The 27,608-nt window shown below is 45.8% G+C and overlaps 1 protein-coding gene across 1 annotated transcript in view; it reads right to left on the bottom strand.

Moving 5' to 3' along the window:
* The window catches only part of TOMM70 (translocase of outer mitochondrial membrane 70), a 561,013-nt gene that overhangs the window by 466,193 nt on the left and 67,212 nt on the right, over window positions 1-27,608 (bottom strand). The window contains exon 2 of the mRNA XM_069639990.1: window positions 9,332-9,505. Coding sequence (XP_069496091.1) covers window positions 9,332-9,505 — 174 coding nt within the window. The remainder of the gene's footprint in view (window positions 1-9,331; window positions 9,506-27,608) is intronic.

The following is a 27,608-nucleotide window of genomic DNA, read 5'->3' as shown; positions in this document are numbered from 1 at the left end:
CCTAAAACTCTTAAGTGACTAAGGCACTTAACTGACCATGGATTCTTTTTCCTCTGGTCCGCTGGAATTTTAGCATGTACCCAAGATTTACTACAGATTTTATTGAACCACTGCACTCCTGCTATAGAATTATAATGGGTTATCGCTTGTAGCCGTTATAGCAATTGGTTCCTAGCGGTGTAATGGCACTAGTCTTGGCCTACTCTGAATTTTAGTGGCACTCTGGGTATTGTTAGCAAAGAGTTAACAAGCCTCATTGTTCCCCTCCCTGTAGGTACCGTATCTAGTATGTCTACCTGTGCATTGGCAATTTTACTGTGTGCTACAGGTTGCAATGATTACAGTAACTAGTGATGGTTGGGTATTTGGGCCCCAACTATGGATGTGTAATTGCAGGTTAACAGTGGTTTAGGGTTCCTTTCTCTTCCCACCCCTCAAGTACTAGGTTTATCACCAGGTAATAGTCATACCTGTAAACCTAAGCATGTGATGGGTCTGCCTCGAGCCCTTTACTCCTTCTATATTCACTGAGTTTATCCAGTGTGTTCGGTTTAACCCAAGGTACTTTTCTAGTCACTCTCCATGCAATTTTATAATAAAGGGTTTGCATTTCAGTATACCAATGCGACATATTCCCTGGGGTAGCTATTGTGACTTATTGTACCTCACTACCGGCCTGTACATCCCTAGAGTGAAGCACAGCTGCTCTGCCATTGGTACCCAGAGAGTTTGGTTTAGGTTTTGTTCGTAAACCCAGTCTCGTCTTTAGGTTAGATGGATTTACATGCCACAAAAGAGGGATGTGAAGAAAGCTACCTAATACAACAAAAATAGAGTGGCGCAGTTGGCAGAAGTCTGTGCGTCCCCACCACCAGTCCAAGGGCAAGGAAACGGGCACCACTTCGAATTTTTGTAGGCAAGTGTGGGACAGCATTTTACAAGTTGGCAGAGTGCTTCTTCCGTCTTGTAGGAGTGGTCGTCTTTACACTAACAGCACTGCACCACCACTCTGAGGGTTGCAATTAGGCTCACCTGCATGTTACAGATGGTGTGGGTCTACCTCCGAGGCCATCACGCCAGTCCTCATGTTGTGGCTTAGAGCACACCCCAAGTTAGCATCCAGGAGGTTAACTTCAGATCGGTTTATAGTTTTGCTGGTAGGGCACATTAATAAGGTCAGGCGGAGTATGCATCCCCACACATTGGACCTACGATCACCCACTAACAGCTGGGGACAATGCAAGTCTGTAGGAACCTGGTAAGTCTTTATTTAAAAAAAAGTTATGAAGAATGAAGGGAGTAGTTGCTTACCTGTATCTCCATTTCTCCAGCGTTGGTATCTTTCATGGATTCACATGCTTTGAATAGTCCCCGTCGTTAGGCTGGGAACCTCTGTCTTTTTTAAAATAGCGTTTTCCCTTGGAAAACTGCGACATTTCAGTGTCCTATCAACGTCTTTTTGGGGCGCTTACGTACCACCCAATAGGATGTAGGTTTTAAATAGACCCGCCCATGCGGCATCTCCTCAGATTTTAACCTCCAAAGTAGAGGCACCAACTATGTTTGCATGCAGGTGAGGCCGGCAGGAGCATGTGAATCCATGAAAGATACCAACGCTGGAGAAATGGAGTTACAGCTAAGAAACTACTCCCTTCTCCAGCATTGGATCTTTCATGGATTCACATGCTTTGAACAGATTACATTGCATTACACTCCACCATGCATGATGACTACTTCTAACCAATACATCAGGAACGCAACACAAGACCAGCAAAGAAGACGTTAACAGTGATAACATTGAAACGGATACCCCAAGGCTGTGGGGGCTTACCTTACTGAAACAGGCATTGCAGGACTGCATGCCCCATCTGTACATCTGCACCATGCTGCTGCTCCAGGCAATAATGCCGAGTAAATGTATGGAGCGCTGACCAGGATGCCGCCTGGCAGATGTCCACCAGCGGAATCCCCGACCATAATGCCGCTGATGACGCGGCAGATCTCGTCGAGTGCGCCTTCGGGCGCCTCTCCGAAGGCGTTCTCGCCTTAGAGTGACAGAAGGAAATAGTCGATGAGACCCAGCGAGATAGTCTTGTTTGGAGATTGCTCTTCCCTTAACTGAGGGTCCATAAACTTCTGAATTCCTGAGTACGACTCAGATAGAATTTCAATGCTCTTTTTACATCCAGCGTATGCAGCGCCTTTTCTGCCGATGAGGAAGTAGAAGCAAAGAATGATGGCAGCACAATAGAAGAGCGTTTATGAAAAGTATTTGGCACCTTTGGAATAAAGTGCAGGTTAGTAGCTAACACCACCTTGTCTTTGAAGAAACGTAAATACGGAGGATCAATCACTAGGGCTTGCAACTCCAATATTCTTCTTACCGAAGTAATGGCCACTAAAACGCCACTTTCCACGACAAACTGCAGAGGCGTCGACGACATAGGTTCAAACAGGGCTTTCATCAGACCCGACAGCACCAGATTGAGGCTCCAACCAGGAGGGAATTTCTTAGGAGAAAAAGTCTGAAACAATCCTCTTAGAACATGTTTAATCAGATGATCACTGAACAGAGTGGTAGCATGCCTCTTCCTAGTGAATGTAGAAATCGGCACCAGGTGTACTTTTATGGATGAGCACACCAAACATTTCTTTGCCAGGTGCGACAAGTAGAGCAGAATTTGCTCCGATGAAATGTTTAAAGGGTCTATCCCAGGACAACCCTTACACCACACACAAAACCTTTTCCATTTGCATGCATAGGAGACATTCGTAGACAGAGCTCTAGCCGCCTCCAAAATGCGGCGATAGTCACTAGGAATGTTCAGTAAGCCAAACTCAGAAAAGTTAGAAGTCACGCCGTCAGACTGAGAGAATCTGGGTCGTGGTGCAAAACTGCACCCATGTCTTGAAACGGAAGGTCCGGCGTCACTTGTAACCGCACTGGTTCTGCTATGGATAGATGGAGTAGGTCCGAGAACCACGGCTGCTGGCCCAGTACAGGGCACCAGAATCACACGGCATGGGTATTTCTGAATTCACTGGAGGGTACGCCGAATGAGTGGCAACGGATGGAATGCGTATGCGAACCTGCCCGTCCACGGGAACGAGAACGCCTCCCCCAACGAATCTGGCTGAGGCCATCTACTGGCAAACTCCTTGCACTTTCTGTTCTCTCGGGAGGCGAAGAGATCCAATGAAGGACGACCCCATTTCCGGAAAAAACGCTCGACACCTGCTGTTCCTTCAGCTGCCACTCGTGGAGTTGGTTCATTTCCCTGCTGAGAGAGTCTGCCTGCACCTTCATCACCCCCGGCAGATGAAAATGCCACAATATTGGCGTTTTGTTCGAGGGCCCAATGCCATAGTTCCTGAGCCTCTCTTGAGAGTATCCTGGAATGCGTGCCCCCATGCTTCCTGAGGTAAAACATTGTGGTTGTATTGCCCGTCAACACTCACCACAGAGCCGCGTATGCTCAGTAAAAACGATTTTAGGGCCCAATGAACCGCTCTCAGTTCCAGCACATTGATGTGAAGACTCGATTCGACTGGAGACCAAAGCCCTTAGACCTGGAAGGTGCCCAGATGCGCTCCCCACCCTGCCCGAGAGGCATCTGTCACAATTGTAGCTTGAAATTCCGGCTCTAATAACGGCACTCCGAGTCAGATTGTCTGAGAGCTGCCACCATCGAACAGCTTCCTGTAAGTCGCTGTTGACCACCATTCTTGTCGGACCATAACCCGCGACTTTGAGCCCACCGATCCGCCAGAAACTCTTGCACTGGCCTCATGAAGAGGCGACAGTCCTTCACCAACAGAATACCTGACGCCATGTCTCCCAACAGTGACATGTACTTTCTGACTGACACTACTGTCCCGACTATCCACTCTGCCGCTTTCTGCTCGAGTTTTTGAATTCTCTCGACGGAAGGCTTTACTAGGCCTGACTGAGTTTGGAATTCTGCGCCCAAAAACACCAAGTTCCTGGCGGGATATAGATATGACTTTTCGAAGTTGACAGCGAAGCCCAGTCGTTGCAACAGCCGCATGAGACTTTCCTGCGTCACCGCCGGAGACGAGCCGCATACCAGCCAGTCGTCCAGGTAAGGGAAGACGTGATGACCTTCTCGACAGAGCCACGCCACCACCGGCGCTAAACATTTCGTAAATCCCCCAGGACATTTCATAAATGTCCTGGGGGATTGGTAAGGATTTTGACCTACCACAAATCGCAGGAGTTTTCTGTGTGGTCAACGCATAGGTATGTGGAAATATGCGTCCTACAAATCCAACGACGCCAGAAAGTCTCCTGGCTGTACTGACCAAATGACCTCCTGAAGTATGAGCATCTTGAACTTCAGGCGTTGCAGAGTCTTGTTCAGCGCCCGAAGGTCCAGAATGGGTCGCCACTTGCCGTTGGGTTTCTTGGCCACGAAGTAACGGAGTGAACCCGCCTGACCTCTCTCGGCCACTGGAACTAATTCTATAGCCCCTTTCTGTAGCATAAGTACAACCTCCTGATGTAAGATGTGAAAATGAGGTTGCACAGAATACACAGGAGGAATAGGAACTGGTGGGTCCTTGAATTCCAGAGAGTGGCCCAACCTCACCGTGTCCAATACCAAATGGTCTGATGTAATTTTGTCCCATTCGTCGACGTGTAGGGCCACTCTGTCCCCCAGCACATTTCCTCGAAGACCGTCATTGCTGTGATTTTTTTTGTTTACCCTTGGCGGAAGAGGGCTGTCCTCCTCTCCTTCTGGATGCCTGAATATCACGGCTTCTTCGTGTAGACTGTACTGCTTGTCTATATCCTTGTGAGGAGTAGCCAGACTGATTGTAGTTCCGGTCTCTGGAGGCAGCAAACCGGGTGTTTCCTGAAGATCCACGAAAGGGGCGAAAGGGACGAAACGATCACCCGCTTTGCAAACCTTCCAATGACCTTGCCATGCCCTGGAGGGCTTCATCTATTTTTCCCCCAAACATTTGTTCCCCTTACAGGGCATGTCCAGTAACTTATAATGAACCTCCAGCCTAAGGTCTGTGCACTTTAGCCAGGCCTGCCTCCTTAGTACCACCCCATTATTTATCTGCTTGAACCCAGATTCTGCCAAATCCACAGCGATGTTAATGCTATGATTTTACGCCTCCTCGCCTTCACGCACCAGCAACATGGCCGCCTTTCTGTGTTCCTCGGGTAGATGTTCTAACATAGGAGCCGGCCGATGCCACATTTTGCGGTGGTCGCACGCCAGAATCGCCAACAAGTTAGCGGCTTTAACTGTTGTCGCTCCCACTGTTAAAACCTTCTTTCCGAAGGCATTTTTGTCTTCTAGCGTCGCTGTCAGGAGATGTAGTGCATTTATGCTGTGTCCTGGCTTTCCTGCTAGCCGCCGCTGACACCACTGATTCAGGCGTAGGTTGTGCAAGCACTTTGGTCTAGAGTCCAGGGCCTTACATTTTTTCTCTAACCTGCCTTTAACTGCAGGCTCTGAAAATGGGTGTTGCATGGTACGTAGGCCTTAAACATGGTCCAGGATTGGAACGCAGAAAACTGCCTTCCTCTTTCCCATTTGGTCAAATAGGAAACATTATTTCCGTTCTTGCTCTGGGGTTAGACCAAACTCAACACAGGCTTTTGCCATCATGGCATGAAGTGCCCCCAATGTCATCCAGGGGCGACTGTTGCGCCGGACTCCAAGGCACTTCTATTTCCACATCAGACTCCCATGTCTGGTCTCTTGATGGCGACGACAAAATGTCGAGATGGAGTCCCTGGGACCTTGGTCGGATTCAGAGTCCTGCAGCTCACCCTCCTCCGGGTGGGAACGAGGAGGCTATGTGCTCATCGGCCGGGAAGCCGGCAACTCAGCCGTGGACGCTGAACGCCGAGGAGCACCTGCCGCATCGACAAGTGTTACCGGAGGCGTACCCACGGGAGGCAATCTTGCATCCAGCTGACTTAATAGGGACTGCAGTGTAGATAAGACCTGTAGAGACACCACCGACTGCGGGTTCAGTAGAGGAGAAGCAGGTGGAACATTCTGTACTCCCGCAGACGAAGGGCCAAAGCACTGTAAGCCAAGGCTTGTTGGGTTAACCACAGGCTCTCGTTCCTCCTCCATCGATGACACTGAAAGGACAGACTCCTACTGTAATAAGGTGTCCGGCAGAAGGGCGTCATACGCCGAAGGCTGCCAAGCTCCACTCACTGGTAGCACATCAACGACGAAAACCTCGGGCCCTCGTCGATCGCCGCCACTGAAGCCGACAACACCACTGTGGAGACAGACACTGCGGCCGGCAGTGAAGCCGTCGATGACAGGGCTCCCGCTGACAGCGCTGGCAGCTGTGGCGCAGATTTGTTAGGCAATCCCGCCTTTTTTGAATCTCTGGATAGGTGCTTCGAAGATTCTCTACTCAAGGAAGACCTATGATGGTCTCCTGGAGGAGCGTTTCAAAGAGTCCTTTTTGTCCTTTTTCAAAGTAGATTTCTCAGGCCTTCGGGAGTGGTCAGACTGACCATGTTTAGACGATGAAGGAGCCCTTTTCATCAGGTGTTTCCCCCGAGGGACAGCCACTTTTTTCTGTAGGCTGTGACTTATTTGCCCACGGTTCAGCCAACACCGACCAGCGAGGCACTGCAGGGGGAGGTCTCTCTGATGCTAGACTGCGCACCGATCATACCTCTGATGGAGGGTAGGCTCCATTGTTTAGCCACGATATCAGCCGCCGACTGCGGTCCTCAATGTTTTCTGTGAGAAACCCTTGCAGATGTCGCAAGTATCGGCAGAGTGATGAGGGTAGAGGCAATCCATGTGCCTGTCCCCTTCAAATACCTTTTTCTCTCCGCAAGTAGCGCAGGGCCGAAACAACGCTTTTCCCGACATTGGGAAAGAAAATGACAACACACCAATGTGTAGAAAGCACAAGTGTCACAACCCTCGCCCAAAACCCCCACTGGCAAACCCATTGGCCAGGTGGATTCAGGACTCCTGCCTCTAGAGCCTGGCATCCTCTTTAAAAGCCCTCATTCATAAGAACCAAGCTATGCGGTTTAGTGTTTTGGGTGTGGCAGCCTGGAACTACTTTCCCTGGTACTTTACCTGGGCTATATAAGCCACACCCTGACTGCAGAACATGCTTCATGTTACTTTGCAGCTTGCAACTTGACACTCACCGTGTCCAGCTATTCCCTCGAACCTCGGAGAAGCAGAACCCGCAAGGAGACAAACGAACATCATTATCAGCAGCATCTTACCTGCAGTCTTCATCTTTAAACACTTGCAGCTACTGAGAACAGCTTACTCGAATCTGCACGCCTCCCAAACAGAAGGACCTGGAAGAGGAAGATAGTAGCAACATTAAAGAAAGCTGTAGAGACATTTACAAATGACAAACTGCTCAAAAGGCTTACCTGGCTGGTCGCCTCTCGGCTGGCACCACGCCGGCCATTCCACTCGCGCTGAAGAACACCGCGACCTACAAGGAAGGAACACACAGGTTAGCAAAGGCAAGACTTTGCAGCGCTGCGCAAGGCGCTTACTTACCGCATCATAGCGCTCTTAATGCGCCATCATTTACCAGCGGGGCTCAACCACGCCAGTTCGCCGCACTGAAGCTCTGCATACCTAAAGGAGAAAAAAAAAGACATTTTAAACAAAGAAAGGCATGCAGGATAGAAACAAAACTAAACAGCAATAAGACCTACCTGAACAATATCAAACGGGCTGGCGTCAGTGAAGTAACTGGACCGCACTCGCCCATGAAAAGACAACGCACCCCTGCAAAGAAGGCAGGACGGAGAGCATGCCTAATTCTACCACAAGGCAGAACCTTCCACCGCAGACCACTTCAGGGCAAAGCTGAGAAGCATACCAGCGAGTAACCCAGATGGGTGGCGTCCCTGTGGATACCAGGTCAGCGTAACAACGAGGTGATCCCCACACTTTGGAGACGGTTGAAATCTGAGGAGATGCCGCGGGGCGGGTCTATTTATACCCTACGTCCTATTGGGTGGTACGTAAGTGCCCCAACAGGACGTCGAAAGGACACTGAAGTGTCGAAGTTTTCCAAGGGAAAACGCTATTAAAAAAAAAAAAAAAAATACGAGGTTCCCAGCCTGACGACGGGGAATATTCAAAGCATGTGAATCCATGAAAGATCCAATGCTGGAGAACATATGATCTATCGAATCTTTTATAAACAAAACATTTTATGAAGAATGCACTTGGGTGGGGTAAAGGGTTAAATCTTTTTGGGAAACAGATAGGGATGGTTTTTAGGGGTGGGAAACCAGGATTCAGGGGTTGGGAGACATCCCCCCCAAAAATAAAGAGTTATATTTTGAAAGACATGTAACCCAGGAACCTCAAACGGGTAATCCACCCCCTTCCTCCCCCCGCTCAGTGAGGGGTTATGGGATGAGGAGAGGACCACTTGGGACAGGGGGACCAGTCACCTTTCTCAATCATCTCAGCAAGGGCCCACATACTTCCAGTGGTCCGTGGCAGCTTTCTCTCGCTAAACAGCCATCCACACACCTACAGCCGTTTTTGGCACTCATTTGGCAGATGCATCGCGTTCGACCAACGATTGTATTGGGGTGTTGTCAAAGACTGATTAACCAAATATTTTGAATGCGGTTAGCAGTGGGGTGTAAAGGCATTGAGATATAGGCAGGGCTCAAGCCGGGGTACACCCGGGGGCGGGGAAACAGAGTCCACCCACTTTATTCAGAAGTTGGACTCTGTCCCCCACACACCCAGCTAAAAGAGAAACATTGGATGCCCTCTTTGAATTTATGAATTAAAACAGACCTCGGGGATCAAACCGCAGTTGTCAGGTTTTGTAGGTCGGACACTTCACCACTGCACTATACAACTTGATGAAAAAATCCCATTTCGGTACTGCAAGTCCCAGGGAAAACATTTGTATTGGTTCTTGAGTTTAACACAAGCACACCTTTTAACGTTTTGCAAAAACCCCATTAGAGGGGGGGGTGGTGTGTGTGTGTGTGTGTGTGTGATGAAAGGGAAATGCCATTCGTACTGTATTTGGGTGGTTATGCAAAGCCAATTTAATTAAATGTGCATATTTCACCTTGTTATGCAAATTGCAGGCACTGTCACATCCCATTGCTTTGTTGAGGAGTGCCCCCACGTTCATTTTTAGGACTTGACCCCTGATTATATGATAAAGAAATGCAACATGAAGTCATTTCAGCCCATCTCGTTTGAGAAATGATTTTATAACAAAAAGGTAATTTTTAATTAAGGTTCTTTTGCAAAATAGCTCACAAAACTACATGAATAACATTTGAGATTCTTACCAACTGTTCATATGCAGCGGCTCTGTTCTGATAGAATGTGGAAAGGTCAACTTTTTTTTCAGTAGGGCACAGGCTTAGTGCATCTGTATAGCATTGTATTGCTTGTTCATATTTCCCGGCTTTAAAATATTTGTTGCCTTTATTCTTTGCTGCTTGAGCTCGATCAAGTGGGCTCTAAAATTAAAACAAACATAGGCCATGAAAACCTGTACTTGTTTGCACTTCATAATAAGAAAGTACTACATTTCAGGGTTTGAAATTGCTGGGCGCTGTGAAGAGCTCAGTTAAACCAACAGCTACTAGGAGCTGCGTTTGGCTGAAAAGGCCAATCCGTGCCTTACAAACATTTATGTGACATTGACTTTAACTGAGTGTTTGAAAAGGCACATAGATCAGAATTACAACACATATAGGACATATCGGATCATAAATTATGTGCAAAGAGTTCAAGCCTGAATTTCAGAATTAAAATTAGCAGTGCGCTTTATATCCGCTCTGGGTCCTCCAGCAGTAGCTCCCGACTACCGAAATTTAGCTCCTGCTCATCGAATCTTAGTTTCGAACCTTGTATTTATTTGTAATGGAACACACATGGAGGCTGAAAATACAGAAACAAGTCAAAAAGAGCAGAGGTGTGGAAGAACATATGCTTAAATAGAACAAGAACTCAATCAAGGTTGCAAAATGTACACTTAGTATCCATTGGCTAGTGAAATTTGACTTGGTGAATAAGAAATGGTGTGCTGTCCCATGTATAAAATGTAGGTGGCAAGTAACTTTTTGATGGATGGCTATTAGCTTACAACTTGAATGCTTGCCATCCTACTCAACAAATTCACTTTTTCAAGACAGGTTCCAATATTCTTAATCATAACTGACATGCACAACATTTTAGAAGGATTCCGGCATGGAGTACTACACAAAAACTAGAAATGATTAACCACAGCTACAAACGGAACATAGGAGGTCAATGACCCATCAAGTTCAAAAGAAAAGCACTTTCATCACAGTATATTCCATAAAAGTATTAAATATAAAAAGGTGCACATAAGTAATTATTTAGCAGAATGGAGCTTTAGTGGGAGAAGAGAAGCTTTTCACAAAGCACCCACAGTTCCTATATAAAACAAAATAAATCATTTTTTTAAAAAGGTGCTTCTCTTCAAATTTCAGTGATCGCTGCGAGGGAATCCATGCAGGCACCCAGTCTCCCCCAAAAAATAAAAAAAATAAAATGGGGCACCTAGACCTTCACTGAGTTAAACGGTTGCCCACTCACCTGCTCTAACCACTAAATAAATGTATTTAATATCTGGATCAGAGGTCAAAATTCGAAGATGGCAACTACTAGCCAGGCACAAAATTTAATTTGCCCTGTCAATTCTCTACATACACACAGATGGCACGCCATTTCTTTCTCGTCAAGAGTCAATTTTCATTAGCTAGTTGGGAGTGCACGTTTTGAGGTCTGGTCGGGGTGATCAGCAAAATTGCTATGGTGGGTAACTGAAGAAGGTTGTCCAAGATGCAAAGGTGCCTGTCCACGGCAATGCTTTAAATTGTGAATTAGCCTAGTGGAGATTTTTGGGGGATAGGGTTAGTAAAAACACAAATTAACTTTAAGTGGACCTCTTAACAGAAGGGGTCATCAAATAATTGAGGCACGGGCTGCTGCAACAGGTTCAAATCAACAAAGCCTCCGGCAAAAGCAGGACAGCATTTAATTTCTCTGAAACCTATAAAAGGAGAACCTGTGGGGAAACTGGATAGAGAGACTTTCCATAGTGAATCCTGGCGAAAAACATAGGCAACAGGAACTGTGTAGGAAAGAACCACCAATGCTTTTTTTTTTTTTTTTTTTTAAACACATATAGGAGAAACTGGTGATGACAATTGGGTTTAGCTTGAAAGCCGAGAAGTTCGGCCTTTTAACAGAAACAATTGTAAATGAAGAAAGTGTTCTGGGTGAGCAGAAGACAGCGTGCCAAAGGCCAGTAGATTAGCTAGGCCCCCAGATTTCAATCAGAATCAGTTTGAGCTAATTTGATTTCTTGCAACAGTGTGTTACTTCATCACGATTAAGAATGAAAGAGAAGTCACCTAAGATGGAGTAAAGGTAAATAAAAAAAAAAATGCAATGAACATAAATGTTAATGAGAAGGCGAAGCTGATCACGATTGCAGCAAACCAAATGAAAGATCTATCGGTTTAGATGTACAATAAGAGGGCAATCAATTGTGTCAGACGAGAAAAAAAACATATTGTGCCATAATATCTACTGAGAAGCACCAAGGCAGTTCAGAAGGAATAATACCATTACTGCGCCCCTAGGACGGCGACTGTCGCAAATGTCTTTTCCCTGCCCCCTTTACACCACATATATATGTGGCAGGGGGGAGCATATAATACAAGTATGGGGTGGTGCTGGGGGTCTCCCCCGCATATATATGTGGTGTAAAAGGGGTCGGGGGGGGGAAAAAAGTCCACATTTTCAACAGTCGCAGTAATGACAGATTCGGCAAGATCATAAACAAGCTTAAAATCAGCAGAAAAGTCATACAAGATGAAAAGTTCCCAACACCACTATCTGGCCAGTGTGTACGGAATAGAGAATACAACAGAGCCTGGGTCTCTGGTGGTGCACAAATCAACCTGCTCATTTCCCCAACAATTCAAATATTGCAAGCAGCTACAGGGATGAGGATACCACGTACTCAAAAGAGTGGAGATGGTGGCTTTTAAAAAAAATATATGAAATCTCAAACGACTTTTGATTGAAAGGGGGACTAGCACAGGAAGCTGTTAAAAAGATTAATAGAAAATTACAAAGTAAATGGGCAAAATGTTTCAGCAGGGTAGGGGAAAAAAGCAGTGTCCAGAAAGTGTGAGGATATTGAGTGCATCTGTTTGTTTAGTGGGGTGTTTGGGGAGGCAAGTAACATTTAGATAAGTGTCCAAGAGGAAAGAGCCAATGTCCCTCCACGTGCAAGCAGTTCTGCGAGAGAAAAAGTTAGCTACATCGCTGCCGAAGGAGGGGCAGTGAGAAATGAAGAGGTGGACTCTAAAAATAGTTTTTTCGCTGGCTTCGAGTAATGGAGGAGAATCAAGCGTGCTTAACTCCTTAACTGTTATATGGTGTGTTTTTTCTGTCCTGAATTCCCATAAGGAATCATTGCAGGCTCCACCCACTCCCGCACTTAAGGTAAAGGTTAATTTCCATTTTGTTGTCAAGAAGAACAGTTATGTAGAAGTCTGACATGAGATCAATAGGTTAAGCACTGAATACATTTGTTAGGGCACGTTCAATTAAGAATATGACAAGAGTTTTTATTTATAAGAGGATTAACATCATTTAAAGGTGCACACACTGGTTCATTGGAATATAAAAGAGCAAATGCATATGGCAGGGTTCAACGTTAGCAGTCGTCCTAGAGAAACATTATTTGCAGATTGGGCTCCCCATCAGGCATCCTTTCCTTTTATGGTGGAAAAGGACTCAAGACTCCACAGTGTCAATTCAGGGACATTCGCTTATGTGGCTGTGGAATGCCCACCAACCATTGCAGTGCATGGCCTGCACCTGCTTTAAAATTGATCCAAACTCCTTGAATGCTGCTACCACTAGGTAAGGCAAAGACAGATGAAGGGATGTCCATTTGCTTAGCCTTGGGAAGATGAGCCACCCATCCCATAACAGAGCTATACACATTCTCATCACAGAAAACGTCGGGTCAGGCTTGCAGATGAGCAATTCCTATCAGAGAAGGTCATTCGACAGGAAGATTGTAGATTTCCACACTGGCCAGTCCCAATGAAAGGGGCTCCAGCATTTTAACCCATTTTCATTTTTTGTAAGTTGGGAGCAAAACCATTTTTGTTTAGCTCTCATTGTATGGTATTCTCGCTGCAGAATGTTTTCTAAGGCTACATTTACATCAAAGTGGCTGCACTTAGTCACCACAAAAAAGTTCACAATTGAAAGTGATCAAAAGGTTATATAAAGAAAAAAAACAACACATTTGCATTATGCTTCAACTTCCTTTATTCTACGCTTCACCAGATTCACACTTTTAAAACCATTATTTATTTTTTTAAACACATCCAAAACACAATAAAACCGAAACTGAACTACACATCACCCTTTGTATCCGATATCTATTTAGTCCATTTCCTTCTCTCTGGGCACCATTAGTCATTTCCTGCCCAGGTCCTTTCCTCTTCTTTTTTTGCTCTTTTATTTTTATTTTATTTATTTATTTAGATTTATAAAGCGCTCATCGAGGCGCTGTTACAGAAATGGTTTGTTTTTTTTAGTTGTGTTATTGTGTTTTTTTGTCTTAGTTACGTATTTATAACGCGCTTGAACACCCAGAGGTTTCTAAGCGCGGACCCGGGGATCGAACCTGTGTTGCTAGAGTTAAGTACTATTTTCCTTGCTCCTTCATTGTGAGCTTAAAACAGTGTTGTTGCACGTTCTCTCTGGATTTAGAATTATAATTGGCATATAGAGTGCATTTACACTCTTTTCTATATTAATGTATGCAGTACAAGTCAGCTTGCAGCTCCAAATTTTGGCGCGCTCTGCACAAATTCCATAGGTGCATGCGGCGCTTCGATGCGCCCCATCTGCATCTAGAATGTGACCGGACCCGTGAGTATCGGACTCACATTAGGGCACCCAGTTCACGCCCAATCGAAAAAAAATGTGTGTTCCGAGCAGTGCGACTGGATGCAGATATATTACATGGAACCCTGCGGCCACGCGCTAGGATCTTCATGCGACATGACTCCCAGCAAGGTGTCGGGAGCGCTCGGGTGCGCTAGTATGCCACTACGCTGCCTCATTCTTCACCATGGCCGGGAGAGCCGTAGGTTCTCGGGACTTCGAGGCGGCGTATCTAAGTAAAGACAGATTCGGAAGCAGACAACACACTCCGAGAAACGGAAGTAGGCGGCAGCGAAGGTCGCTCTACGTGTGGCCATAGGGGCAATACGAGTTCCTGATACGTAACAAACCCCAATTTAGCAGGCTCTAGTGAACAACAGAGCTGAGCAGTGATTACATTTACTCATCCCCACTGGCTTCATTGATCATCCGGTTTAGAGGACGTGCCACTCAACCTGCTGTGTTCAAGTACCCAGGCACCCAGGCACATAGATTAATAGAATTAAGGGTCAAACCATGAGTGCGAGGACGGAAGTGATGGGGAAGATGCAGACCTTAACATCAGCTTGAAGGGGGTTCTTGGGCGACTCCCTTGTCAATGCAGTGGCTCAAGGGGTGCGAACCCTTCAGGATATATTGGAAGCACTGGAGTGCTTGATTGGGGATGGCCTAAATAGAAAAAGCGTCACTAAGGACTGCACATCTTCTAGTCAGTCAGACAGTCTCAGATGGAAGGTGCTTTTAAGAGGCGAGAACAGATCCAAAAGAGGAAACCCTCTTCTACTCCCCATGTAAAATGGAGTGTAAGAGACTCCTGAGGCGGTTGATGCTTTTGACAAGCTCAGAGGTGCTTTTATTTTTTAAATCAAAAAGCTTGATTTTGCCAATCCTGCTATCCCCTTTCCCAGGCGCGCAGAATATGAGGGATGGCGACTCATTGCCAGATTCCGACTTATCAGACTCGCATTCCTTGCTCGAATCAGAGCGGCAAGAGAAATAAATAAATAAATAAATAAATTTTAAAAGAGCACTTCGGGTAGCTCAAGGAAGAACTGGTGGAAATGTTCGTCCCAGAAACTATAGTGCACCCAAGGTCTAACAATTTGTTGCCATCGGCATTATACATGGCGCAGAGGTTGTGCAAACCAATTTAGAAGGAAATGAGACTACACATGCGTTCAGAATGTCCTCGGTCGGAATTCCCAGGGAAAGTTGCGGAGATCCCAGATCCCAGATCTGCATACTAGGAGGATTACCTTTGTGTCTACGGCATCCAGGGATCTCAGGAACGGCATGGAAAGGATGTCAGGAGAAAGTGTTAGACCTGGCAGGGCCAATAACAAAAATGAACAACCTGGCGCAGAGAGCCAGGGACACCAGTGGGCGCTGACACACTAGCGAGCTGGGCTTGGGCAGTTCAAGTGCCTCCCGTTTGGGCTTGTGTGGGCGCCTGGGGCTTTAGAACAGGGCGGAGAGAGGGAGAGGGAAAGAGCGAAAGAGCAAGAGAGAAGAGAAAGAGAGACATACGTTACCTGGATGATATTCTCATACTAGCGGAGAGCAAGCAATTGCTGCTGGAGAAGGTACAATGGGTGTCCCGACTCCCGACGTCCCTGGATTTCCTGATCAAGAAAAATCTGAATCAACTCCCAGGCAGCGCATGGAGTTTCTGGGATTCATAGTAGATAATACAAAAGGCGGCCCTGGAGCTCCCAGCACCCAAAATATGGGTGATAAAGGAATTGCAAGCAGCTCTAGCGAGGACCAGGACATCAATACGATCGCTAGCAAGGATTTTAGGCTTGCTGCTGGCATATAGGGTGTCGATGGAGCCTCCCCAGCATTTTGGGACCGTCTGATGAGTTTATCAAACAATCTTGTGCACACACTACTCTCAGGAGCTATGACTCTGCATAGAAGAGATGGACGCTATGGTGCAGCTAGCACGATTAGATCACCTGTTTCAGCCCCTGTTGTGCAGGTAATATCTTTTTTTGCCCTTACTCGCAGAAGGCGGCAAGGCATTTTGGACCGTGGGAGTGTACAGCTCGGCCATTTCAGCTGGTCACGAGCTGGTAGATGGCACTGCAGTGGTAGAACACCCAGCAGTTCTAAGGTTGCTGCAGGGGGAAGGGGAGTTAAGATTTACACACCACCTCTGCCAAAGTACGCTCACCTGTGGGACGTAGATTCCGTCTTGAAGCTCTTTATGGACTGGCCACGAAACCGAGATCTATACGATCAGCAGTTGTCAGGTAAGCTAGTTATGCTGTGGTCTCTGGTGTCATGTTGGATAGTAGCAGACTTGAAGGCCCTGGAAGTGAATAGGAAGGCATTCTACCCAGAAGGGGTGACATTTACTATCGCAAAACAGACAAAGTAATTCTTCAGTTATCTCGTATCCGTATTTCCAAGAGCAGCCAAAGTTATGCGTAGCTAACTGTATCAAGGAGTACGAAGCTAGGATGTGCAGAAAGCTTAAAATGGGAGCGGCTGCTATAATAGCTAGATGGGTGTGTAAGGTTATGACCCTGGCGGGCTTTGATGTGACACAATTTGGAGCGCACTCCATCTAAATTCTAAAGCATAGTTTTGGAGCTAGTCTCCTAGAGATATAGAGCAGTGGACTGCGGACTGGTCGAGCGATTCTACTTTTACATGTTCTACTTTAAGTCTGTTTACAGCGTAGCAGCATCCGTAGTGCATAGCTTTGAACAAGCATAATGCTCACCTATGGTCTTGACACAGAACGAAGATAACCTAGGCTTACAGCACAGGGAGTCTTGATTCTATTAATCAACGCAGGTGAGCATTATCCCACACACTTATGCAATGATTGCATTTGATGAACTGTGGTGTTCCAATGTTTGTGTAGATTGCGTATATCCCACCCCAATGTGTTCCTTATTTAGCAGGTAATGACCAGAAGGCAGGATGAGCACCAAATGTTAACGCTACGGCAGAGCGTCTAAAGTTGAATCGTCTGCGCAGTCCAGTTGTCAGAAGGGCGGTATGATTCCATTTTTTGTTGCGTTTTAGTTGTGTTACAAAAAAGAAAAAGTGTTTTAAAACAGCAAAGATTTGAATCGGCTGAAGAGTAGAATATACATACAGGCCTCCAGATAAGCTGCGTACAAGACCTTTTTTAACGCATGAAAATCTTGTAAATACGACAGCTTTATTTTCCTGTTTACATTTACCCACAAGTTTAGAGCAGAGGGCAGTGCAAAGGTCAGGTTACTTGACAGAAACCGGAAGGCTTCTTTTCATTTTTATCTACTTGGATGCAATTGCAAGCCATGGATAAATGCCTCTGAAACAAAATGTATTTCGCTGAAGCCTTTCAAAAAAACAAACTGAACACTGCGATAAAAGGAATCGTTTATTTCCATTCAGCTTCTGCTGTGCTGCTGCTCATGTGGCAAACAGAAGCACTGCATATTTATTTTCTTAGCATTTTAGGATTGTAAAATTAATAAGATGGAAAACTAAGTTGCAATTGAGAATGAATATTTCCCCAGTGAAAGCAAACCAGTATTGCACAATTGTATTTTTCAGAGTTCCTGTGCTGTGAGCATAAACATGCAGAGGCAGATCATTTTTACACTTCCAATTAATTTGAAGATTCATGGAATTATTTGTGCCGAAAACGCAAATTTGCGCGCTTTCTGCCCGAAAATCCCTATTTGAAGTATGGGGATTTTCAGGCAGAAAGGCATGCAAATCTGCGTTTTCTGCGCAAATAATTCCATGAATCAGGCAGTAAATTTACACTCCAATTATAAAAACAGTGTGCAAAAGGATGACTATGCACAGTCTAGTTTGCATCCATTTTACCTTGCAGTGGGGAATACATTACTATAAATGGTCAGTGGCAGCAGAGTCTTTGTTCAAGGGTGAGCGATTGCTATTACACCAATCACAAGTATTCTAGCCTCTCAAATCTTCAAGACTACAATTAAAACGTCCAAAACCTGACTCTCCAGGAAGTGCAAGCGCTGTTCAAAAATAAACAAATGAAAGTTACATTTGTAATTGAAATCGAAACTCAGCAAAACCTGTCCCTGTGATAATCCAGATAGGTATTTAACCTTATGTAGCGCTTCAAACATGGTTTGTCCAACATCTAGGCACTGATTATTATACCTCAATCGATACTCAGTTAACCGACCTCTGAAGGATGTTAGTAAGGATGAGAATGATGAAGCCGATGTCTTCTCATTCAAGCAGATCAGAACTGAGGAACTTTCTGTAATCATTGATAATCTCAAACCCACCACTTGCATGGGTGATATTTTCCCCTGCTTCCTTATTTAAGGAATATTTTCCCAGTATAGCTGCCCCAGTTACACTATTCAATCTTTCTTTTAAGGAAGGGAAAGTTCTGAATGTATTAAGGAGTTCTGGATTTCTCCAAAAAGAAGGCCTGGATCAACTTGAGCGACTGAACTACCGCCCTATAACCAATGCCCCTTTCCTCCTAAAGATTATCGACAAAGTTGCATGTATGCAATAGGATACCTTCGGTGAGAAGAGGGGCCTCCTGTCCAACAGACAGTCCAGATTCCGAAAAAAACAACACAGAACTGAAACCGCACTGTTGGGGGTTAAATCAACCATATCCAAAATCACTGATCAGGGGAAGGTGGCCATGTTGCTCCTTCTGGACCCGTCCGCCGTGTTTGATTTAGTCGATCAAGCTGACGGCCAGGCGAACCAAAGAATGATGATGCTCCAGATCAGCAACCAACTGGTTCAGATCTTTTTTGGGACCTAGGAGAGCTAAAGTAGCCCGAGGGGACTGCAAGGCTGAGAAGGTCCTCCTCTGCTGTGGTATTCCCCAAGGGTCCCCACTGCTATATAATCTCTACTCCAAGTTGGTTTTGGACCTGCTGGATGGTGTGGGTGTCAAATATACAAGAAGACAGATTCCAACTGTCGGTAGTGTAACCAAACTCAAGACGCGAGGCCCAGAATATGAAGCATTAGGATCTAGCATCCAGATATCCAACCACATTAAAACACTTGGAGTGATCTTTAACTGCAATCTTAATTTTAACAAGCATGTTGCACCTATATGACTCACTTAACTCTGGCAGATCGCCGATATCTCTCAGAAGCCAACAGGGCGGTGATATCAACAGCAACTATCAATTCTAGGCTGGGCTACTATAACAGCCCACTTGCTGGCGCTACAGCAGCTAACCTAAATTAAAAAAAAATAAATAAATTTTAAAAAAAAACTACAGACAATACAAAATGGGGCTGTCAGAGCTGTATGTGGTATGGAAGTATAAAACGCAGGGACCACGTATCTAACGCCCGGAGGAATCTACATTGGCTCCCTGTCCAGCAAAGGGTCCAATTAAGGGCATTGTGCCATGTATATAAGTGCCTTGGTGGAACCGCCCCAAAGTATCTGCAATCACACATCAAAAGACTGCCTCAAAAACGAATACTGCAATCTAGTAAGTACCTTTTGTCCCTACCACACTTCAAACTGAAGAAATATGGAGACCTACATTTTAATGCATGGGACCAAGGATTTGGAACAATCTCCCATTGTCCATTGGGCAGTTGCCATCCGCCACTCAGATTAGGAAGGCACTTAAGACTCATCTGTTTGATGGAGGAGGAATCTAGGTTCCTCTGCTTTTTCACCATCAATACATATTACCATCGATACAGATTACTGCTGACGCAGATTATATTGTGCCCCTAACCGCCTCCGGGCAGCCTATGTTTCATGTCTGTATGGTCATGTGAGGGCTCTGAGGCCTGCAGGCGAGTTGGCGCTATACAAAAAAAAAAAAAAAAAAAAAAAAATCAATAGATATGCGGACGCTCTCTTGGTATGAGAAGACTCGGGCAGTTCGACAACATCGGGAAACTGAGTACGAGGAGAGATGGGGTCATTCAGGAATTTATTTGGATGAGGTGTAGACTTTGGTTTATTTTGTGGATATTGAGGTTGGGGATTGGTAGGGGTGTGTGTTTTGTCCTTTTTTTTATGTTTTGTGTTGTCACGTCTTGCCATGAGATAGGAGGGTGGGCATGTTTTCGGATTTCGTTTTGAATAGCTGTTACTTTAGTAGTAATTTGCATTTTGTTGCACTGATGTATATGGATTAACCTATTGCTCGTTCCCATTCTGTTGTTACTCAGTTGTATTATGTTTTGTATAATTATTAAATAAAGTTGATAAAAAAAAATCCATAGAATAGAATTAGCCAATAAGATGGCTCAGCCGGTTGAGCACTTGTTGCTGCGATCTGTAGGTTGCAGGTTCGAATCCAGTCAAGGCCAACTCAGCCTTTCATCCTTTCAAGGTCAATAAAGGAGTAGCAACTTCGGTTTGGTGATAATTGTGATAAATATGTTCCATGTACAGCACTTTGCCAAAAACACTATATAAATAACCATTTTATCATGAGATTAGATATAGAATTTAGCATGAAGTCCTTGCCTCTCTGCACTGTTCTGTCATAACACTGGCAAAACATTAGGTAGTAACAGCTCCAGGAAGTGAGGACTTTCATTAATCATCAAAAGAAAATTCTGCTATTGAACCTCAAAACACACAATACAATTCATGCTTGCTTTACTATGTAATAGGCTAGGTTTTTGTGTTTTCAACACTTAAATATATACACAGGAGAGATCAAATGGCCAGACCTTAGAGAAATAATGAAAGAGGTATTCTCTCACAATGCAGAAAGCTGCCGCATAGTAATGATTTCCATACAGTTTTTGCACATGTCGGATGGATGTCACATACAATTTATTCTCTTGCGAAGGAGAAAAGTCATTTTTACCCTCTTAAAATCACATTTACTCAAAGTTTGAAAATAGGGAGTAAGGTACTCCCAACCTCAAAATATTATCTGGCGCAGCGAGAATATATAGGAGGAAAATGCCAGGCATTATAAAAATGCGATTAAGTCAATTTTCCTAGGTTTTTTTCTTCGAATGTAATCAACTAATGAGAATAGGTTAAAGTAACATTAAACGAATAAAGAAATAGCCAGCTAAAACATTGTTGTAGACCATCCAGAGTGGAAGAAATTCCATAGAACAGGTTATTTGGACCATGTTCGTCCTTAGCAAAGGGGCTCCCACACAACCATTTAATTTGTAAAACTTGGGCTTTCACCCTAAATAGCCACGGATAATCCAGACATGGACCCCTTGCTCACTCTGCCTTAGAGAGGCTCACCTTCATCTCACTGAGGAGGCCCAACAAGGCCGAAACACGTGCCTTGGGTTACTGATGGTATTCTTGTAAAGAGAATTGCCTAGCATTTCGGGGCTCGACTGCAGTTGTGGGTGGGATCAGACTGATCAGCAAATGTATTTTTCTCCTCTGTAGGGTGTAGTGAACTACAACGTGGTCGTAGACCCTCTGAGTGCAAGACATTTCATGGAACGTGTAATTTGAACCAAGTTTGTCCTCAATATAAAGGCTCCCGCCCTGTGGTTTAATTAGTAAAAATTAAAAATAGTAAGCCTATTCAAACCGTATGTGTAACTTAGTTAGAAATCAGGTTTAGTTGTTCAACCTATATATTTACAGAATGTTTTTCAAGCAAAGAAAAGAATATAAACATTGCAGTTCTCTAATGAAGAAGGACTGCAAACACATCTCACCTTGACCAGTTAGGTATATTAAGCAGAGTTTTAACTCTGCTAATGTTTTTTGTATTCTTATTTTTAAATTTCTTTATCTTTTTTTCTTAATTGTTAAGAGTAGTTACAAATGTACAAGTATAATAGGCATGCAATTTATGTTACATAAGCACACATGCGGGTCATTTTTTCCGATATTATCGTGACTGAGGAATACAGAGGGCTCGTTGGAAAGGTACATTGACGAAGGATGCTATTGCGCGCACACAACATGGCTGCCTGAATGCGGAGCTCCTCTCCGGCATAAATCCTGAGCCACTGAAGATCCTGATTGGGGCCACCCGACGAGACCACACAACAGAAATACATTATTGAACACAGTGCCGTTTTCCAGGGAAAATCCAGAAGAAGAAAAAAATAAAAAATAAATCCATTAAAAAAAAAAAAAAGAAAAAGAAATAAATAAAAAAAAAATCAGACAAGATTTGCCTGAGATTTTCAGTCTGTAAACCACGATGGTCTGGGCTGACCTGTGGTGCTGAGCCTGGGCTCCACGCTGCACTCACTGGAGCTCGCTGCCTGGATGACGCTGAGGGGGAGGTGCCTCTGATCTCACCCTGGGACCTACATACTCCTCTAACCTATATGGGGGCTATCTGCCCAACGGTCCAGACGTCCTCCGATTCCTTCCTCGTACGCCCCATTGATCCTGCCTGGCTTTTCCTAGCTCTTGCTACACCGCTCCCCGGCCCGCCTGTCTATTCTGGAGTCTATGGTCTGCTGGTGATCTTGCAGCCCCAAACGGTCAACTGAGGAGCCCTCACCCCCCCTCCTCCCTCTGCCTTGTGCTGGTCTGTGGATCGGCCAGCACCCAAGTCGGGCCGGCCCCCTTCCCCAGCTACTGACCCGGCCATAGCCACATGGTGCGGAACCACCGGCCTGTCTTTCGGGTGAGGCTCGCCGTCGCCGGGTGGCCGCGGCATGCTGGAAAGCAGAGGGGTGGGGGGGGAGGGGGCTTTAGGAGCATCCGGATCCGGGACGCATCCAGCCTGCCACATAACCAGATCCCCCAACGCCGAATACATACGCTGATCCCGTTTCCCTACGGCACAATATTTTATGAGATACTGCGTTTGGTACCCTTTCGTTAAACTTGGGTACCTGGATAACATTGGAATCGGATCGTTGCTACGTGTTGGTGGCCTCCGTCAGCCACATTGCTGAGAGCGGAATCGGCAAGGTTGCAACACTGGGACCAGTGAGGCGGCGGACTGTGTAGTGGTGAGGTACGCGCCAAGCACGGAACGGAATACATTTGACTGCACTCTTCACAATTTTTAAATATCTGCTTGCCGTGGCAAACGCTGTTGCTCCTACATCTCAGCTTGATATAGTAAACGAGACAATTACATCCTCATAATATTGAAACGTGTCCACGAGGCATATGCGTATTGTACGCCACCTCCTGCCTAGACTGTAATTGCATTAACACCTGCAGTAAAGGAACACTGCCATGAGTCTGGCTGGGGGCCCTCTTCAAGCCTCTGACCTGCCGTATCTACAATATTTCCTGTCTGCACACTGGGGTGTGTTAATGGACTGTGGTGCATGAACTGTGGCAACAATCAGCCTAAACTGGCTATTATGCACCCATAACTCTATACAACAACACTTCACTGTGCATAACAAGCCAGCATCGATGGTCATCTGAATGGAGTGAATACATCTTTATAAACCACATATACCCTTCGCAGAACTGATATTTAGCTCCCCATACCAACTGGGCTCCTCCCAATCAAACGTTAAGAACTATCGGTCTCCACCACGGCTATCCGAGTAAGAATTTTGCGCTACAGATACGTGGAAGGACATAACCCACTCAGAGTATACAGAACATCCAAGACAAGGCTCCCGCTCCAGCTGGCTGGGTGATACTCCCTACGTGAATTTCTGTGGACCTTGCGCATACAGCACAGAGGCCGTGCACACTTTTGATCATCCTGAAGCAGCTTTGGAGCATATAGAATCCACCATCCCGTTACCTCTGCAGAATCACAACCTCGGCCACGATATCCTTTCATCTTTGTCAGTGATGTTTGGTTCTAGAAACATGGTCGTTTGGGTGCCCCCAACTAATACGTATGTTTTTGTAGTCTGGATGAGTGCTGCTCTGCTGTGGCAGGTGTGAGCCGCGACGTTTGCACCTCCGGAATGTTCCTATTATTTGGTAATGGGCTTCATCATCATGTTGGGGTCGATGGTGTGGGTGGGGGACAAATTCTTGATGTTATGTTAAGACCTGTTGGGGGTGCCGGAAGGTTAAATGGTGCTTCCAGTAGTTGTTCAATAGTGTCCGCCAACACAGGGCGGAGCATTGTCATTGAAGGGTTCTCCCATGGCAATATGTTGGGTCAAGGTTGGTATGACCCCTGGAGTGGTTGGACGTTTATGTTTATGAAATCAGAGGGTTGCATGCTACAAGATCTGCAAGCTGGGCATCTAACAATGCTAGTATCAATGGCACGCGTGATAAATGGTCCAAAGTGGATAGACATTAAACTGCTTTTCTGGAATGTACGGAGGCTTAACAACTCTATTAAAGCCAGGAAGGTTGTGGTTTATGTTGCTAGAGACAACCCCCAGGTACTGTTACTTCAGGAAACACATTCACTGCAAAACGTGGTTTCACACTTTCTCCCCCCACGGTGGGCCCCCCTTAGGTATGGGACAGAATATTCAACCCCAGAGGTGTCCTCACCCTCATATACCCCTCATGCATTTTCGCTACTTGGACAGTAGGATAGATGCACTGGGGCAGATATGTGCTGGTTTGGGGGATGGGGGGGTAAGGGGGGAGAGGTAGATATCAGGACGGACTGTGGTTGTAGTGAACACATATGGGCCCAATGTGGACGACCCAGAATTTTACCACACGATCCTGGTATGCTAGACACAGTTGGTGATGCCCTCGTATTGTGGGGTGAGGACCTAAATACAATCCTAGATACAGCACTGGACCGATCCTCCACAACTCCCCGGGGCCTCACCAAGGCTGCATCCACTATTAAACACATTATGTCCCAGGTATTTCTCGTAGATGCCTAGCCCTCTCTCCATCCCATGGGGAAACAATATACAGGCTATTCATCGGTGCACAACGCGAAATCCTACACGGATCACTGGCTGGTGAGCTCTGCCCTTTCGAGTTCAGATATCGACAGATATATATATATATATATATATCCACGTACCCTTTCAGACCACACGCCCATATCGGTTACTCTGGCCTGGCAGGCAGACACCCCACAGACTAGGTGATGGAGAATCCCCCCAGCTATACTTAAAGATCCTCATGTGTGTGAAGCATTCCACACGGAAATTGAGGAGTTCTTCTAAATAAAAGAGGGATCGGTAGAAACACATTATGGGAAACATTTAAGGTCTAGGTACGTGGCATTATTATGGGTAAGTCCACGGTACTATTAGCCACTGTCAGGAGGGAACTCAGTGAAGCTGAGGCCAAACTGGCAGTGCTGGAGGCATAATATAGTGTCACACATAATAGAGAAGTCCTTTCAAAAATTCATGAAGCAATATGTCAATTTCATAAGATAGCTGACAGGGAAATCCTGTATTTGGCCAACCCCGCTAGGGCTCGCAGGTACAGCGAGAGTAATAAAGCCAGGACATTTCTAGCTAACATGCTGAAAGCAGAGAGCCACCGCAGCCCAATTTCAAGTATACAAACTCCTACACGGGACATAGTTAATCGAGAACAGGACATTAACAGTACATTTGTTGATTTCTACAAGACCCTATACTCTGACCGAGACACCAAGACCATAGACGAAATAACAGATTATCTGCAAGGTATAGAGCTCCCTACCATCTCTCCTCTGATATTCGAATGGCACTGGACTCCCCCATAACACTAGACAAGGTCATCGCCGCTACAAAAGCATTGGCGGCGGGTAGAGCCCCTGGTTTGGAGGGCCTGGGCGCGGAACTATATAACGAATACCATGACAAACTGGTCCCAAGTACTGGAGGAGGCAATGACACTGGGCTCGCTCCCACCATCCATGCAGGAAGCGGTAATTACTGTTCTGCCCAAGCCACGGTGCCCTGCACATGACCTAGCCCGACCCCTTTCCCTCATTAACACAGATGCCAATATTTTTGCTAAAATACTCACCACCAGACTTCTGCCACACATGCCCACATTGGTACATCCGACCAGGCGGGCTTTATCCCCACGCAATCCACTGCTTTAAACCTTAGGCGTGTATTCGGGGTAATGAGCCAAATTAATCTCAAAGCCGACGCGGTAATTGCCACCCTTGATGCAGAGAAGGCTTTCGACTCTGTGTCACAGCCCTACTTATTTGCAGTTCTTAAGCGTTTTGGGCTGGGACAGTACTTCATTAGCTGTGTCCGGCTCCTATACAGGTCCCCAGAAGCACGGGTCCTAACCAACTGCACCATTTCTTCCCTCTTCCCACTGGGCAGGGGCACCAGGCAGGGATGTCCCCTTTTCCCCCCATACTGTTCGCCCTCACGATCGAACCTATGGTGGAATTCATCCGGTTACATCATTCACACAGAGGCATTAGGATGACTGGTCCCCACCCCAACTAATCTCCCTATACGCAGAGATTCGGGGTCAATTTAGAGCCCATAATGGCAGATGTTCACGCATTCTCGGAGTACTCTGGGTACCGAATAAATGTCTCCAGGACTGAACTGTTTCCGTTAACACCAGCTACCCAAGACTTATCGGACATGGCTGGTTTCAGGGGATCCCCTGTCCGGGTTTGATATCTAGGGGTTAGGGTATCCAAGGAAAAGCACATACAATGATAATCACGAGACACTCTTGCAATCGTTGATAGTTAAAATGCATAGAGAGATATGCAGCCTCCCCCTCCGATGTCCGCTCAGTCATCTTCGCCTCCAAGCATAAAGACCCCTGCGAATTTGACCCCGTTAGTGCTACTGCGAATGCGTGGTTCAAAATATATAAAAGGATCGGATTTACGAACCCATACGAACCTGAGATCCCGTTATGGAGCTTCCCAAACATCGCCCCTACATTTGATAGAATGTTACAAAAACTTTGGGACCCAGCAAAGCAGTTTAAAATACGCAATATGTTCCTGAAGGGTAGATGCATTGAATTGAAGGACTGTATAGACGCAATGGGAAGTGGGCCACTTCGTAGATTTCACTTTCACCGAATGAAGGCCGCATTTACATCAAAATGGTCAACCTTCCCTGAGGAACCTCCCCACACATGAATGTATAGGGGCTATAACGGCGACAGATGGGCGCCAGAAGGGGGTATCCATTTTATATGCTCTGGTACAAGCACACTCTCCCTCTCAACACCGTGAAAGAAATCTGGGAGCAAGACCTGGGATATACGATTAGTGACAAGTTGCTCAGATGTTGCCAGCTCACCAAAAAGGTTACCCTTAATTCGGGGTTAAGATTAATCCAATTCAAAATACTTCATCAGCTACACTACTCTCCTGTCAAGTTGGCTAAATATTTGGGGAACTGCACCGGGAAATGTCCGAAATGTAATGGCGACGATGCTACTTCATATCTTATGTACTGGACTTGCCCCACAGCAGCGAAATTCAGGGGTGAGGTCGCAGAGATCCTGGAGGAGGTCGGTGACATCCCTGCCTCCCCCACGCCTCTAAAATACCTGTTTGAAGAAATAGGTAAAGCGTCAGAAACTATCAGACGACTATTTAACATGGCATGGGCGGCCGCTAAACGCTGCATACTAAAATGTTGGAAGTCAATCAGTGCACCCCGGAAGGACTATTTTCTTAGAGAACTTACCATGGTGAATGAGTGTGAGGAACAATGTGTGTTAACTGCGCCTTCAATGTGCCGCCCTAAAGACATTTGGGCCCCTTTCAGAGTTTACCTCTGTAATATGTTGTCTGATAGGGACTACCCCCCAAACCCCCA

This window comes from Ambystoma mexicanum, chromosome 7q, assembly GCF_040938575.1.
Source record: "Ambystoma mexicanum isolate Mex_15411 chromosome 7q, UKY_AmexF1_1, whole genome shotgun sequence".
NCBI lineage: Eukaryota > Metazoa > Chordata > Amphibia > Caudata > Ambystomatidae > Ambystoma > Ambystoma mexicanum.
Note: the sequence above shows the minus strand (reverse complement) of the source record. Positions and strands in the feature narration are given on the sequence as shown.